Source organism: Sardina pilchardus, chromosome 21, assembly GCF_963854185.1.
Source record: "Sardina pilchardus chromosome 21, fSarPil1.1, whole genome shotgun sequence".
Classification (NCBI taxonomy): Eukaryota; Metazoa; Chordata; class Actinopteri; order Clupeiformes; family Clupeidae; genus Sardina; species Sardina pilchardus.
In genome coordinates this window covers 22,871,555-22,886,811 of record NC_085014.1, presented here as the reverse complement: position 1 = coordinate 22,886,811, position 15,257 = coordinate 22,871,555, and the positions used below count along the sequence as shown (strand labels likewise).

At 42.5% G+C, this 15,257-nt stretch overlaps 4 protein-coding genes across 6 annotated transcripts in view; all 4 read left to right on the top strand.

The window, feature by feature from the left end:
• The window catches only part of LOC134069103 (protocadherin alpha-C2-like), a 166,464-nt gene that overhangs the window by 109,289 nt on the left and 41,918 nt on the right, over positions 1 to 15,257 (top strand). The window lies entirely within an intron of this gene.
• LOC134069404 (protocadherin alpha-8-like) lies at positions 31 to 2,685 on the top strand. The gene is made up of 2 exons (XM_062525367.1): positions 31 to 2,391; positions 2,635 to 2,685. Exons 1-2 carry the CDS (start codon positions 31 to 33, stop codon positions 2,683 to 2,685), a joined length of 2,412 nt encoding a protein of 803 aa, XP_062381351.1.
• LOC134069401 (protocadherin alpha-8-like) lies at positions 9,407 to 11,812 on the top strand. Its single transcript, XM_062525365.1, has one exon. It carries the CDS (start codon positions 9,407 to 9,409, stop codon positions 11,810 to 11,812), a length of 2,406 nt encoding a protein of 801 aa, XP_062381349.1.
• LOC134069400 (protocadherin alpha-5-like) lies at positions 12,509 to 15,209 on the top strand. Its single transcript, XM_062525364.1, has 2 exons — positions 12,509 to 14,881; positions 15,156 to 15,209. Exons 1-2 carry the CDS (start codon positions 12,509 to 12,511, stop codon positions 15,207 to 15,209), a joined length of 2,427 nt encoding a protein of 808 aa, XP_062381348.1.

The following is a 15,257-nucleotide window of genomic DNA, read 5'->3' as shown; positions in this document are numbered from 1 at the left end:
ACCAACATCAAACTACGGTGATTACGGAATATGGCTTGGCACGCTATCGTGTGGATTTTTGTCATCATTGGCTTGCGGAGTAATGTGTGGGGGCAGATTGTATATTCCGTTTCGGAGGAGACGAACACCGGCACCGCGGTAGGAAATCTCGCAAAAGATTTGAATCTGGATGTGAATGAGCTAGAGCCTCGCGGATTTGAGATAGTCCCTGGACCTAGCAAGAAGTATTTCGACGTAAATGTGAAAACCGGAGTTCTTCACGTTAAAGACAGAGTTGACAGAGAAGGATTATGTGGACGAAGCTTAAAATGCTCACTGGAATTGGAGGCCATTCTCAACTCACCACTGAATATGTATCGCTTCGAGGTAAACATTTTAGACATTAACGATAACGCACCAGCTTTTCGCACGCCGTCTTTGTCCATAAACATTTCAGAGTCCGCTTTTCCGGGGCAGAGGTTTGCATTGCCTCGTGCCCACGATGCGGATGTGGCTAGTAACTCGGTGAAGACCTACAAGCTGAGCTCGAATGAACACCTCTCACTAGACATACAGAGTGGAGGGGACAGTGTGTCTGCAGAATTAGTGTTACAGAAAGCTTTGGACCGAGAAAAGCAGTCTTTGATAAAGCTCACATTAACCGCAATAGATGGCGGAAAACCCTCAAGGTCAGGGTCGATGAATATAGTTGTGAATGTTATAGATGTAAACGATAACATTCCCATATTCAGTAAACAGCTGTATAAAGCCAAAATAAACGAGAATGCACCTATTGCTACGCCAGTGATTTCGGTTCATGCTACAGATTTAGACGAGGGCTTAAATGGTAAAATGATGTATTCTTTAATAAATCATGACGACGACAATAATATTGATGTTTTTGTAATCAATCAGTTGACTGGAGAAATCACAGTAAACGGAGAGGTAGACTTTGAGAAAAATAATGCCTTTGAAATTCACGTGAAAGCAGAGGATATGGGTACCAGCCCAAGAGCATCATATTGTAAAGTTCTGGTAGAAATAGTGGATGTTAACGACAATTCACCAGTTATATCAGTAACTTCTTTAGCAGACCAAGTAAAAGAGGATGCTAAGACGGGCACTATGGTTGGCCTGATAACTGTAATAGATGGTGATTCTGGGCAGAATGGCGCTGTAAAGCTTAGTTTAATAGAGTCGGTACCATTTAAAATACAAAATACTTACAAAAATAAATATGCATTGGTTGTGGATGGTCCGTTAGACAGAGAGCAAGTATCTCAGTATGACATAAGCATGCAAGCGACGGACGAGGGGAGTCCGCCGCTCTCTACCACTAGCCATATAACTGTTCGCATATCTGATGTTAATGACAATGCCCCTCGCTTTCCAGAGCCTGTTATTAATGTTTATGTAAAAGAAAACAGTGACGTTGGTGCTGTGATTTTTACGGTGTCTGCTTTTGACCCTGACATGAATGATAATGCCAAAGTAACTTATACTTACCTGGAAGGCTCAGACAAAAACTTCCCTGTTACCTCTGCGGTAAACATAAATTCAGATAGTGGTGAAATCTATGCCCTTCAGTCTTTCAATTATGAGGAAACAAAATCATTTTCCTTCAAAGTTCAGGCCACAGACTCTGGTTCACCCCCGCTTAGTAATAATGTTACCGTGAATGTATTTGTTCTGGATGAGAACGACAACAGCCCCGTGGTCCTCCCACCATATTCTGAGCATGGCTCTGTGAACACAGAGAATGTTCCCTATTCAGCTGAAGCTGGCTACTTTGTTGCCAAAATCAGGGCTGTAGACGCAGACTCTGGATATAACGCGCTGCTGTCTTACCACATCTCTGAGCCAAAAGGAAATAATCTCTTTCGAATCGGAACCAGTAGTGGGGAAATCAGGACTAAGCGGCGTATGAGTGATAGTGACCTCAAAACTCACCCGCTGGTGATTATGGTTTCTGATCATGGAGAGCCTCCGCTGTCAGCGACTGTATCCATCGATGTTGTTGTTATGGAAAACACAGATGATCTGAAGACCCCATTCGGACATGTTCCTGTTAAGGACGACACGTTTTCTGATCTGAACCTTTATTTGTTGGTTGCTATCGTCTCTGTATCAGTGATCTTTCTACTGAGCCTCATCAGCTTGATAGCTGTAAAATGCCACAGAACAGACAACACTTTTGATGGCTACAACCCGCCAATGATCACCACACATCCTGACGGAACCTGGTCTTACTCCAAATCTACACAGCAGTATGACGTGTGTTTTAGCTCAGACACACTGAAGAGTGACGTAGTAGTTTTCCCCACAGCGTTTCCGCCTCCTGATGCTGAACTGATCAGTATTAATAGTGGAGACACATTTAATCGGACTCAAACACTCCCCAACACAGTAAAGGTAAGAGTAAACATGTGTTTAAGTGTATAAGTTTCGACTTTGATGTTGATGTAGCCTATGTGAATATGAGTTTTCGCATTGTGAATGCATGTATTTGAAGTAATTAGATTGTATGAGCAGTTATATAACCTACCCACTGCCATTTACTGATGTGGTGAAAAGTGTGCAGTCGTTTCTGCATTTGAATTACCCCTATAATTATCTATATGGCTTTTGTTCCTTGGCGTAAACTCATGCTTCCAGCTACGGGGAAAAACACCGCTGTCCATGGTGCTGGACATGCAGCAGGTGTAAGAAAGTGTGTTTTATTTGCATTAGCATATACTGGCATTTCTGTGTTTTTGTCCTGTGATGGACAGGTACAGACACTGTGATTTGCCAGGCATAGATGCATTCTGAATTAACAGTTATTAATTTGGTTATGGTTACAGATCCATGTTCTACTATCTTTCATTACTATTTTCATTTTTTTTTTTACTATTTTCAATTTTCAGTTAATCTGTGACAGAACGGCTGTCATACTTGGTCGTACTCTGCACTGAGTTTCCCAAGTTCACTCTGGGCAACCGGAGTAATCAGAGAAACATGCTTTTTTTTTTTACTTCATTTGGCATAATATTATTGTAACTGAGAAGCACGTTTGAGTGATGTCCACATGGTGTCACCAGCGACCCACTGTGTAATTTTCGCCTGGATATTTCCGAAGCTCCTCCTCATAGGGAGGAGTGGGTATGTCCTGTCAGAAGGCTTTGTTCGGGAGAAGCGCACAGTCAAAACTCGAATGTGCGGCTACGTCGATTACTGTTTGGTTAAGATTGCTCACAGCGATGCATTTAAACCTGAGTCTAAAAAACGATCTCTGCAGTTGACGGACTATGGCGCTAATATCTGACCAAGGATTTCATCTGGGGATATTTCTCGCTCTTTTTCTCGGTTGCTGGAGTATTGTGTCCGGGCAGGTCGTGTATACCCTTTTGGAGGAGACGAATCCAGGAGCGATTGTTGGAAATTTAGCAAAGGATTTGAACCTTAACGTGCAAGATCTTGAGCACAGAGGATTTCAAATAGTGGATGGACCGTATAAGAGGTACTTTGATCTGAATGTGAAGACTGGTATTCTCCATGTTAGGGAGAGAATTGACAGGGACGAGCTATGTTTACGGAGCTTGAAGTGCCCCTTAGAATTAGAGGCCATTGTTAACTCGCCATTGAATATGTATCGCTTCGAAGTGAATGTTTCGGATGTAAATGACAACGCACCCATATTTAGTTCGTCTGTGCATCAAATCAATGTATCGGAGTCCGCTTTTCCGGGAGAGCGGTTCTCTTTGCCAGTTGCACATGACAAAGACGTCGGCAGTAATTCGGTTAAGATGTATAAACTGAGCTCGAACGAACACTTTTCTTTAGACATACTACACGGAGGCGAGAGTGTGTCCGCAGAGTTAGTGCTACAGAAAGCCCCGGACAGGGAAAAACAATCTGTTATACAGCTCATCCTCACCGCCTTAGATGGAGGGAAGCCTTCCAAATCGGGGACAGCAAAAATAGTAGTCAACGTTATAGACGTAAATGATAACATCCCAATATTTAATAAACCATTATATAAAGCTCAAATTCATGAAAATGTGCCACTTGGTACTTCCGTTACCACTGTTAAGGCAAGTGATTTAGATGATGGCGTCAATGGTGAAATAGTATATTCATTTGTCAACCCGGGCAATGCCCACCAGATTAATACATTCATCATCAATAGTGTTACCGGCGAAATTACAGTCGCCGGAGACCTAGACCATGAAACAAATCCCGCAATAGAGATACGCGTAAAGGCCACCGACAGAGGACAAATCCCTCGCGCTGCGTTTTGTAAAGTCCTAGTGGAAGTTCTTGATGTTAATGATAATGTTCCAGAAATAGCTGTCACATCATTAGTAAATTCTATTAAAGAAGATTCGCCTGTCGGTACAATGGTGGGACTAATAACTGTAAAAGATTCTGATGCCGGTAAAAACGGAGCCGTGAGTTTAAATATACTGGGCTCAGTGCCATTTAAGATAGCAAGTACATACAAAAATCGGTATTCATTAACAGTAGATGGTCCTTTGGACAGAGAAAAGATATCTACATATAATGTTATAATGAAGGCAATAGATGAGGGGACCCCACCTCTTTCTAGTACCAGTGTTATTACTATACATGTATCTGATGTGAATGATAATGCGCCACAATTCTCTGAGTCTGTCATAAACATTTATGTTAAAGAGAATAGTCCCGTGCGGTCAGTAATTCACACAATCTCAGCCTTTGACCCGGATGTAGACGACAATGCGAAATTATCATATTCACTCAGTGAACTTTCAACGAAAAACGTGGCTTCTACACTTAGTATTAACTCCATCACTGGTGATATTCTCGCACTGCAGTCGTTTAACTTTGAGGAAACCAAAAGCTTTCAGTTTCAAGTTCAGGCTACAGACTCTGGTGTCCCTCCTCAGAGGAGCAACGCCACTGTTAACGTTTTTATTTTAGATGAGAATGACAACTCTCCAGCCATTCTTCGTCCTTACTCAGAGCATGGCTCCATTAACAGTGAAAACATTCCCTATACGGCCGAAGCTGGTTACTTTGTAGCCAAGATCAGGGCCGTAGACGCAGATTCCGGATATAATGCACTGCTTTCTTACCACATCTCTGAGCCCAAAGGAAACAACCTGTTCAGAATCGTAACCAGTAACGGAGAAATCAGGACTAAGAGACGAATGAGTGATAATGATTTAAAAACTCATCCGCTTGTTATTTTGGTCTCTGATAACGGAGAGCCTTCTTTGTCTGCTACAGTTTCTATTGACGTTGTTGTTATGGAGAACACGGGGGAAATCCAGACTCAGTTTAGAAATAGTCCTGTGAAGGATGATAGATTTTCGGACTTGAATTTGTATTTGCTCATCGCCATCGTCTCAGTATCGGTGATCTTTCTACTGAGCTTCATCAGCTTGATAGCTGTGAAATGCCACAGAACAGACAGCACTTTCAATGGATACAACCCGCCAATGATCACCACACATCCTGATGGAACTTGGTCTTACTCCAAATCTACACAGCAGTATGACGTGTGTTTTAGCTCCGACACACTGAAGAGTGACGTAGTAGTTTTCCCCACAGCGTTTCCACCAGCTGATGCTGAACTGATCAGTATTAATAGTGGAGACACCTTTCAGCGGACACAAACACTCCCCAACACAGTAAAGGTAAGGCCATTTACATCTGCAAGGCCTGTGAACGCAGACTGTTGTTGACTGACTGTGTATGTCAACATTAATACTATGGGAGCTGTCCATGGTTCTGCAGTGTTCTTTTTACCGGATTCTTTTAAATCTATCTATCTATCTGTCTATCTGTCTATCTATCTATCTATCTATCTATCTATCCACACATTTTTATCTTTAGGAGTCTCTACCTACGTATAGCACAAGAAGTTTGGCGCCATAACAACCCATGAAAGACTCCCCGTGCTTTAAATGAGTATATATGAGGAAATGACCCGGGTTTCAAGCCTCTTGTTGTAAAATCCCTAATCGATTCCGAACCGTTTCTTTTAGACGTGGCGAGGCCACTATTAGGAACTGGTATTGGATTCGGGTTAAATGCTTTGGTAAGGGAAAATCTATGCCTACAGATGTATGGGTGATTTGTGCCAAACTCTTGCAATATAAACAATAGATATATTTCATTCAGAATTTTTCTTCATTTCGTCTTATTTTCCACACGATGTCACTAGCCGTCCACAGTGTGAACAACAGCGTCGACTCCTCCCATTTTGAGCAGGAGGAGCTCTGTCTTGCACGGGGCTTTGTTCGGGAGAATAGTGCGGTTCTGAGCCATCGTTGTGAACGGAGACCGTATGTGCTACTGAACCATGCGTTTCTTTCTACTTTAATGACGTTATAGTTGTTCATCATAACGTGTACAGGAATATGTGGAACCAGGAATATCGTCCGTGGATACATTCTCTATTGTTGTTTCATCTTTGCAGTATTTCGTTTGGACAAACGGTGTATTCGGTTTCAGAGGAATCAAACACGGGGACGGCAGTCGGGAATTTAGCGAAGGATTTAAACTTGGATGTAAAGGACTTTGCTGTTCGTGGTTTTCAAATAGTATCCGGACCTAATAAGAGGTATTTCGACGTAAACATTGGAACTGGAATTTTGCACACAAAGGAGAGGATAGATAGAGATGAGATATGTGGGCGAAGTACTAAGTGCACTTTGGAATTGGAAGCAATTGCTAACTCACCCTTGGCTATGTATCGTTTCGACGTTAATATTTTAGATATTAATGATAATCCACCTATATTTCCAGCTACGACAGAATATTTGAATATTTCTGAGCTAGCTCTGCCGGGAGAAAGGTTTACATTGCCTCGTGCATATGATGCGGATGTGGGTAGCAACTCCGTGAAAAGCTATAAGCTGCAAAACAATGAATACATAACCCTCGATGTACAAAATGGGGAGGAGAATGCATCCCCTGAGCTAGTTCTCCAGAAATCTTTGGATCGTGAGAAGCAGCCTAATATACAACTCGTAATGACTGCTTTTGATGGCGGAAAACCACCTAGATCTGGTACGATAAAGATTATTGTTAATGTGGAGGATATCAATGACAATATCCCCGTGTTTAACAAACAGCTCTACAAAGCTCGTGTACCAGAAAATGCTCCTAAAGGCACATCTGTGATCATAGTCCACGCGACTGACTCCGATGAAGGCTTAAACGGGGACATAATTTACTCTTTAGTTACACGCGACCACAGCAAAACTACAGATGCATTTGCCGTTGATGCAGATTCTGGTACGATTACAGTGAAAGGTGATATAGATCACGAAACCGACCGTGCTATTGAAATCCGTATCCAGGCAAAGGATAAAAGCTCAAAACCACGCGCCGGGTACTGTAAAGTGCTGGTGGAAATCTTAGACGTGAATGATAACGTACCTGAATTATCGTTAACTTCTTTACTTGAAAGAGTGAACGAGAATGCTCCGGTGGGGACCATGGTGGGATTGATCACCGTTAAAGATGAGGATACTGGTCCAAATGGTGCCGTGAACCTCAAAATACATGGCTCGGTGCCATTTAAAATAGAGAATACATACAAAAACAAGTACTCGTTATTGTTGAATGGCCCTTTAGATAGAGAGACCGTTTCACAGTATGACGTCAAGATCACAGCTACAGATGAAGGAAGCCCTCCTCTCTCTAGCAGTACGCTCATTACTGTGCACGTTGCTGATGTTAATGATAATGCGCCGCGTTTTTCAGACCAGATCATACATGTGTACGTGAAAGAGAACAGTCCAGTCGGTAATGTCATTTATAAGGCATCTGCTGTTGATCTGGATGTGGACGATAATGCAAAAATATCATATGCATTGTCCGAAGGCTTAACGAGAAGCTTCCCTGTGACATCTGCGATTAATTTAAATGCGGATAGTGGTGAGATATATGCCCTGCAATCTTTCAATTATGAGGAAATGAAAACCTTTCAATTCCAAATAGTGGCGAAAGATTCCGGTGTTCCTTCTCTAAGCAGCAACGCAACAGTAAATGTGTTTATTTTAGATGACAATGACAACAGTCCAAGCATTCTTCCTCCGTATTCAGAGCACGGGTCCGTTAATTCAGAGAACATTCCCTATACGGCCGAAGCTGGATACTTTGTGGCCAAGATCAGGGCTGTAGATGCAGATTCTGGATATAACGCACTGCTTTCATACCACATCTCTGAGCCCAAAGGAAATAATCTCTTCAGAATTGGAACTAGCAATGGAGAAATCAGGACTAAGAGACGAATGAGCGATAACGACCTGAAAACACACCCACTGGTTATTTTGGTTTCCGATCATGGCGAACCGTCGCTTTCAGCTACTGTATCTATTGATGTTGTGGTTGTTGAAAGTTCTGGCGACATCCAGACACAATTCAAACATGCGCCAAGGAAAGATGACACTTTTTCTGACTTGAATTTGTATTTGCTGATCGCCATTGTCTCTGTATCGGTCATCTTTCTACTGAGTCTCATCAGTTTGATAGCTGTGAAATGCCACAGAACAGACAGCAGTTTCAGTGGCTACAGCGCCCCTGTTATCTCTACTCACCCTGACGGGAGCTGGTCTTACTCCAAATCTACACAGCAGTATGACGTGTGTTTTAGCTCTGACACACTGAAGAGTGACGTAGTAGTTTTCCCCGCACCATATCCGCCTGCGGATGCTGAACTAATCAGTATTAACGGAGGAGACACTTATAATCGGACACAAACTTTACCAACCAGAGAAAAGGTAAGGTTTCTAGCAAAACCATTCCCCAACCAAAACATTGTTTGTGTGTGTGTGTGTGTGTGTGTGTGTGTGTGTGTGTGTGTGTGTGTGTGTGTGTGTGTTTTATTGCTGAAAAACAACATATACATGCTCTACTACTTCTACTATTAATCCTACTACTACTACTGCTTGCAACACCTATCCTACTGGGTTGTTCTAGAGCTGTCCATGGTCCTGAAGTACCAGGATGTATTACAGTAACTTTCTGAGCCGTTTTCAACCTGCACAAATCTCTAGTTGTATGCAATTCGTGTATTCTGCATCTTGTCTGCATGCAGTCAGACATGTTTTGCTCTTTTCCTCACCGCGTTGGTTTTTAAATGGAACTTTGTCCGTTTCCATTTATTTTGACAGCATAATGGGTTTGTTGGGTCACCATTGCGTCATAATTACTGAAAAACATTCTAAAAGCCACACGGTGTCACTAGAGATCCATTCTGTACGTTATGTGTCTACTCTTTGTGAGGCTCCGCCTTATATGAATATCGGTGTTTAGCCATTCAGACGGCTTTGTTCGGGATGTGCACACAAGATTGCGGCTAGTTTGTCCTGGTTCCTTTGGATCCTATCTACACGTCGACATGCGAACGGCTATCTTTTTCCTCTCTATGCTGTAGTATTAGGTGGGCGTTATGGCAGTTATATCAAGACAAACGTGTCATTTGTGGATACTGTTCATCGTGTTTCGCATGTGGAGTATAGCATCCGGGCAGATTGTGTTTTCCATCGCGGAGGAAGCGAGCCCGGGGACTACGGTCGGAAACGTGGCAAAGGATTTCAATCTTGACGTAAAGGACCTTGAAAACCGTGGATTTCAGATTGTTTCCGGACCCAACAAGAGGTATTTCGAAGTAAATACAAAGACTGGTGTTCTCCGCGTCAAAGAAAGAATAGACAGAGACGAAATATGTGGCCAAAATGTTAAGTGTACCTTGCCATTAGAGGCCATTGTTAATTCCCCGATGAACATGTTCAGATTCGAGGTGAATGTTTTAGATATAAATGATAATTCACCCACGTTCCGCTCCTCTGTAAGAGAACTAAATATCTCCGAGTTTGTTCTGCCTGGAGAGAGATTCACCCTTCCCAGCGCATACGATGCAGATGTGGGCAGCAACTCAGTAAGGAGCTACAAGCTAAGTCCCAATGAGCATTTTACCCTGGATGTACAGAGCGGGGGGGAGAAGGATGTATCGGCTGAATTAGTCCTGCAGAAAGCTTTAGACAGAGAGAAACAGTCGGTGGTACAGCTTACACTTACCGCTGTCGATGGAGGCAAACCTCCCCGCACAGGGACATTACAAATCGTTGTAAATGTTGAAGACATAAATGATAATATACCGGTGTTTACTAAAGCGCTTTACAAGGCTCGTGTGCCTGAAAACGCGCCTCCTGGTACGTCTGTTATCACAGTTCATGCCAGTGATTCTGATGAGGGCCAGAATGGCGAGGTGATATATTCTTTTATTAATCACGACAATGACATACAAATCAGTAATTTCGCCATCAACCCCGAAACTGGCCTCATCACTGTGAACGGTAATTTAGATTTTGAAAAAAATAATGCTGTTGAAATTCGAGTCCAAGCTAAAGATAAGGGCCACAGACCAAGACAAGCACATTGCAAAGTGTTAGTGGAAATTGCCGATATTAATGATAATGTGCCCGAAATGTCAGTTACATCTTTGATGAACACAGTTAAGGAAGACGCTGCTATTGATACTGTTGTGGGGATGATAACGATAATAGATGAGGATGCAGGCAAAAATGGTCAAGTTAATTTACAAATTCTTGGCTCTGTACCCTTCAAGATACAAAACTCGTATAAGAATTATTATGCATTACTTGTTAATGGTCTACTAGACAGAGAGAGCGTTTCGCAATATGATATCACACTTGTCGCAGCTGATGAAGGGACTCCCTCTCTCTCTAGCAGTAGTGTTATTACGGTGCACATTTCGGATGTAAACGATAACTCCCCACGTTTCCCTGAGCCAGTCATCAAAGTTTATGTGAGAGAGAATAGTCAGATAGGTGCCGTGATACACACAGTGTCTGCCTTTGATCCGGATGTAGATGATAATGCGAAATTATTGTATTCACTGATTGAAGAATCAACAAAAGGCCCTTCTATATCATCGTTGGTCAATATAAACGCGGATAGCGGGGACATAGTTGCGCTTCAGTCTTTCAATTATGAGGAGATGAAAACTTTTCAATTCAAAATTAAGGTGACAGACTCCGGTGTTCCTGCTCTAAGCAGCAACGCGACGGTTAACGTTTTCATTCTTGATGAGAATGACAACAGCCCCACGATTCTCCCCCCTTACTCTGAACACGGCTCTGTTAATTCTGAAAACATTCCATATACGGCGGAAGCTTTGTATTTTGTTGCCAAAATCAGGGCCATAGACGCAGACTCTGGATATAATGCATTGCTTTCTTATCACATCTCGGAACCCAAAGGAAACAACCTTTTCAAAATTGGAACTAGCACAGGGGAAATAAGGACGAAAAGGCGAATGAGCGACAATGACTTGAAAACTCACCCTCTGGTCATTTCGGTTTCTGATAACGGAGAGCCGTCACTGTCAGCGACTGTGTCTATTGATGTTGTGGTAGCTGAGACCACGGGAGAAACTCGGACTCAGTTTAAACGTGTTCCTATGAATGATGAAACGTTTTCGGATTTAAATCTGTATTTGCTGATCGCAATTGTTTCAGTATCGGTCATCTTTCTACTGAGCCTCATCAGCTTGATAGCTGTTAAATGCCACAGGACAGACAGCAGTTTCAGTGGATACAACCCGCCAATGATAACCACACATCCTGACGGAACTTGGTCTTACTCCAAATCTACACAGCAGTATGACGTGTGTTTTAGCTCCGACACACTGAAGAGTGACGTAGTCGTTTTCCCTGCTCCATTTCCGCCTACCGATGCGGAACTCATAAGCATTAATGGATCAGACACTTTTACTAGGACACAGACGCTACCCAATTGTGAGAAGGTAAGCAAAGTTCAGACTAAAACATAGTTGTCTCGACACGTGGTTGAAAGTACATTTTTGCTTTGCACAGGACTGTCCATGTGCCCTTCTCCTGGAGCTGTCCATGGTGCTGAAGTGGCCTGTTCTACACATGAGTTGTCAAGGCGAAATTAAACTAACATGTCAGGCCTTAAACATAAGAGTGTTGATTGAAAGTGTGCAGTGACTTGTATGTTATATCTATACATTTAACCCCATTTTCTGACAAATTAGCTTTATTGAAACGGTAAATAGGTTGGGAAGTTGGCAGTGAGAAACTTAGGCTTACTTTGCCTAAGTAGGCCATATACCGTATATTCACGGAATAATTTGAATCTTGAAGAACTGGATAATGGTTGTCATCAGGAGCAGTTTCTTTAACCACTTGCTATCACTGACATTAGCCTATATGAAGGCAGCCACATTTTGTATTGAGGTGGTATGTTTTATATTGCAATTGCCGAAATATCTGAGATGTGTTATAACAGAACAACCTCATGGTGTCACTAGCAATCCGCAAAGTATGATTTGCTCTCTGACTTCAAGAAGCTCCGCCTTGTTTTCATCGGTGCTCAGCTGCACAGATTGCTTTGTTAGTATCTCACATACAGTCGAGCCACCGCTACCTCGTGGTTCGATTAAATTCACAATGCGGCTTTAAATATGATCACAGTTTTCAGCAACAGAGGGATTTAATGACGTATCATGGCGTTAACTCCAGGAAACGGGTGTCATTTATGGATACTTTTTGCATTTGCCTGTTCGTGGAGTACTGCATTTGGACAAATCGCTTACACACTATCTGAGGAAACGAACCCTGGGACTACCGTCGGTAATTTGGCAAAGGACTTTAACCTCGACATCGGTGATTTAGAGCGTCGTGGATTTCAGATTGTTTCAGGACCGAACACAAGGTATTTCAATGTAAACGTTAAAACGGGCATCCTCAGCGTAAGAGAACGAATTGATAGGGAGCAATTGTGCGGATCGAGTGGTAAGTGCGCTCTACCACTGGAAGCCATTGTGAACTCGCCTTTGAATATATATCGCTTTGAAGTAAATGTATTAGATATAAATGACAATGACCCTACATTTAGCATGTCAGACAGTGTGTTGAACATTTCTGAATCTTCTTTTGTGAATGAAAGATTTCCTTTACCGATAGCGCATGATCGAGATATAGGCAGCAACTCGGTGAAAAGCTATAGGCTGAGTCCGAATGAATATTTCTCACTAGATGTACAGAGCGGAGGAGAGCGAGTGACAACAGAGCTAGTGTTACGGAAAGCTTTGGACCGAGAAACACAAGCTGCTATTCAACTGAGTCTCACCGCTGTAGATGGAGGCAAACCACCAAGATCGGGGACTTTACCAATATGCATAAATGTTGAAGACGTCAACGATAACATTCCAGTCTTTAGTAAATCGCTGTATAAAATCCGTATCCCTGAAAATGCAGCACCAGGCACCTCAGTAATTACAGTTCACGCAAGTGATGTAGACGAGGGTCAAAATGGTGATATAGTCTATACATTTCTCACCCATGAAAATGACAAGGAAACTGGTGATTTTAGCATTAATTCAGAGACCGGTGTTATCACGGTTAGCGGTGATCTAGACTATGAAAAAAGCAGTGCTGTCGAAATTCGCGTTCAAGCTAAAGACAAAGGCCACAATCCGAGAGCGGCACATTGTAAAGTCTTGATAGAAATGTCAGACGTGAATGATAATATACCAACAATATCTGTGACATCACTAGTTAACACTGTAAAGGAGGACGCTCCTGTCGAAACTATAGTAGGCATGATAACTGTTGTAGATGAAGATAGCGGTAAAAATGGAGAAGTGCGTGTTAAAATCCAAAACAAAGTGCCTTTTGTGATCAAAAACTCATATAAAAATTATTATTCCTTACTTGTAAATGGACCTCTAGATAGAGAGAAGGCCATAGAATACAACGTCACCATAACCGCAACTGATGAAGGGACCCCACCTCTCTCTAGCACTAGTGTGATCACCGTTAGGGTCTCTGATGTCAACGATAATGCACCGCAGTTCCCTGAGCCAGTAATTAATATTTATATTAGGGAAAACAGTCAGGTGGGCGGTGTTATTCATACCGTTTCTGCATTTGACACTGATTCAGATATAAATGCGAGAATAAGCTATTCATTACTTGAAGATTCGAGCAAAACATTTCCTGTAATGTCTATGGTCAATATAAACGCAGACAGTGGGGACATTTACGCGCTGCAGTCGTTTAACTATGAAGAAATAAAAATGTTTCAGTTTAAAATCCAGGCGCGAGACTCCGGGGATCCTCCGCTAAGTAGCAACGCAACTGTGCATGTGTTTATCCTCGATGAAAATGATAACAGTCCCAGGGTGCTTCCTCCATACTCTGAACACGGCCCGGTTAACAGTGAGAACATTCCCTATAGTGCTGAAGCTGGATACTTTGTGGCCAAGATCAGGGCTGTGGACGCAGATTCTGGATATAACGCGCTGCTTTCTTACCACATCTCTGAGCCCAAAGGAAACAACCTTTTCAGAATCGTAACCAGCAACGGAGAAATCAGGACTAAGAGGCGAATGAGTGACAATGATCTGAAAACACATCCGCTTGTCATTCTGATATCTGATCATGGTGACCTATCTCTCTCAGCGACTGTTTCTATTGAGGTGGTGGTCATGGAAAGTGTCGAACTTCAAACCAAACTTAGACATTCCCCTATGAAGGAGGACAGTTTTTCTGACTTGAATTTGTACTTACTCGTCGCCATTGCCTCGGTATCAGTGATTTTTCTGCTAAGCCTCATCAGCTTGATAGTTGTGAAATGTCACAGGACAGACAGCGGTTTCAACAATTACAGTGCTCCAGTTATCACTACACATCCTGACGGGAGCTGGTCTTACTCCAAATCTACACAGCAGTATGATGTGTGTTTTAGCTCTGACACGTTGAAGAGTGATGTGGTTGTTTTCCCCACACCGTTTCCGCCCACTGATGCGGAACTGATAAGTATAAACGAGGGGGACACTTTTGTCAGGACACAAACACTTCCAAATAAGGAAAAGGTAAGATCAAATGTAGGTGCATCCTTTCAGTGTATACATGCCTTTTAATTTACTGTACTGAGTTTGTATAGTGCCACTCATTACGCACTGATACATTAGGGACAAGGCCATAAAACAAACAAAAAAACTTTCCATAAGCAATCATTCTTTATAAACATTGTTCACCATTAGGTGGTGCTGTAGAAAGACGAAAGAAAGAACAAGTACAGTGATTTGTTTAGGCCCCTCCTTTTCATTGGGAACCGTGCGCTGTGTGCGCTCTTTGTCTGGGCAGACATGGAGTGACAGTAACCGAAAGAGCATGGGCTGCGAATCATCGTACCAGTGAGCAGCTATGAAGACTCTTCATTTATATGGGATTTTCTGAAGCAATATT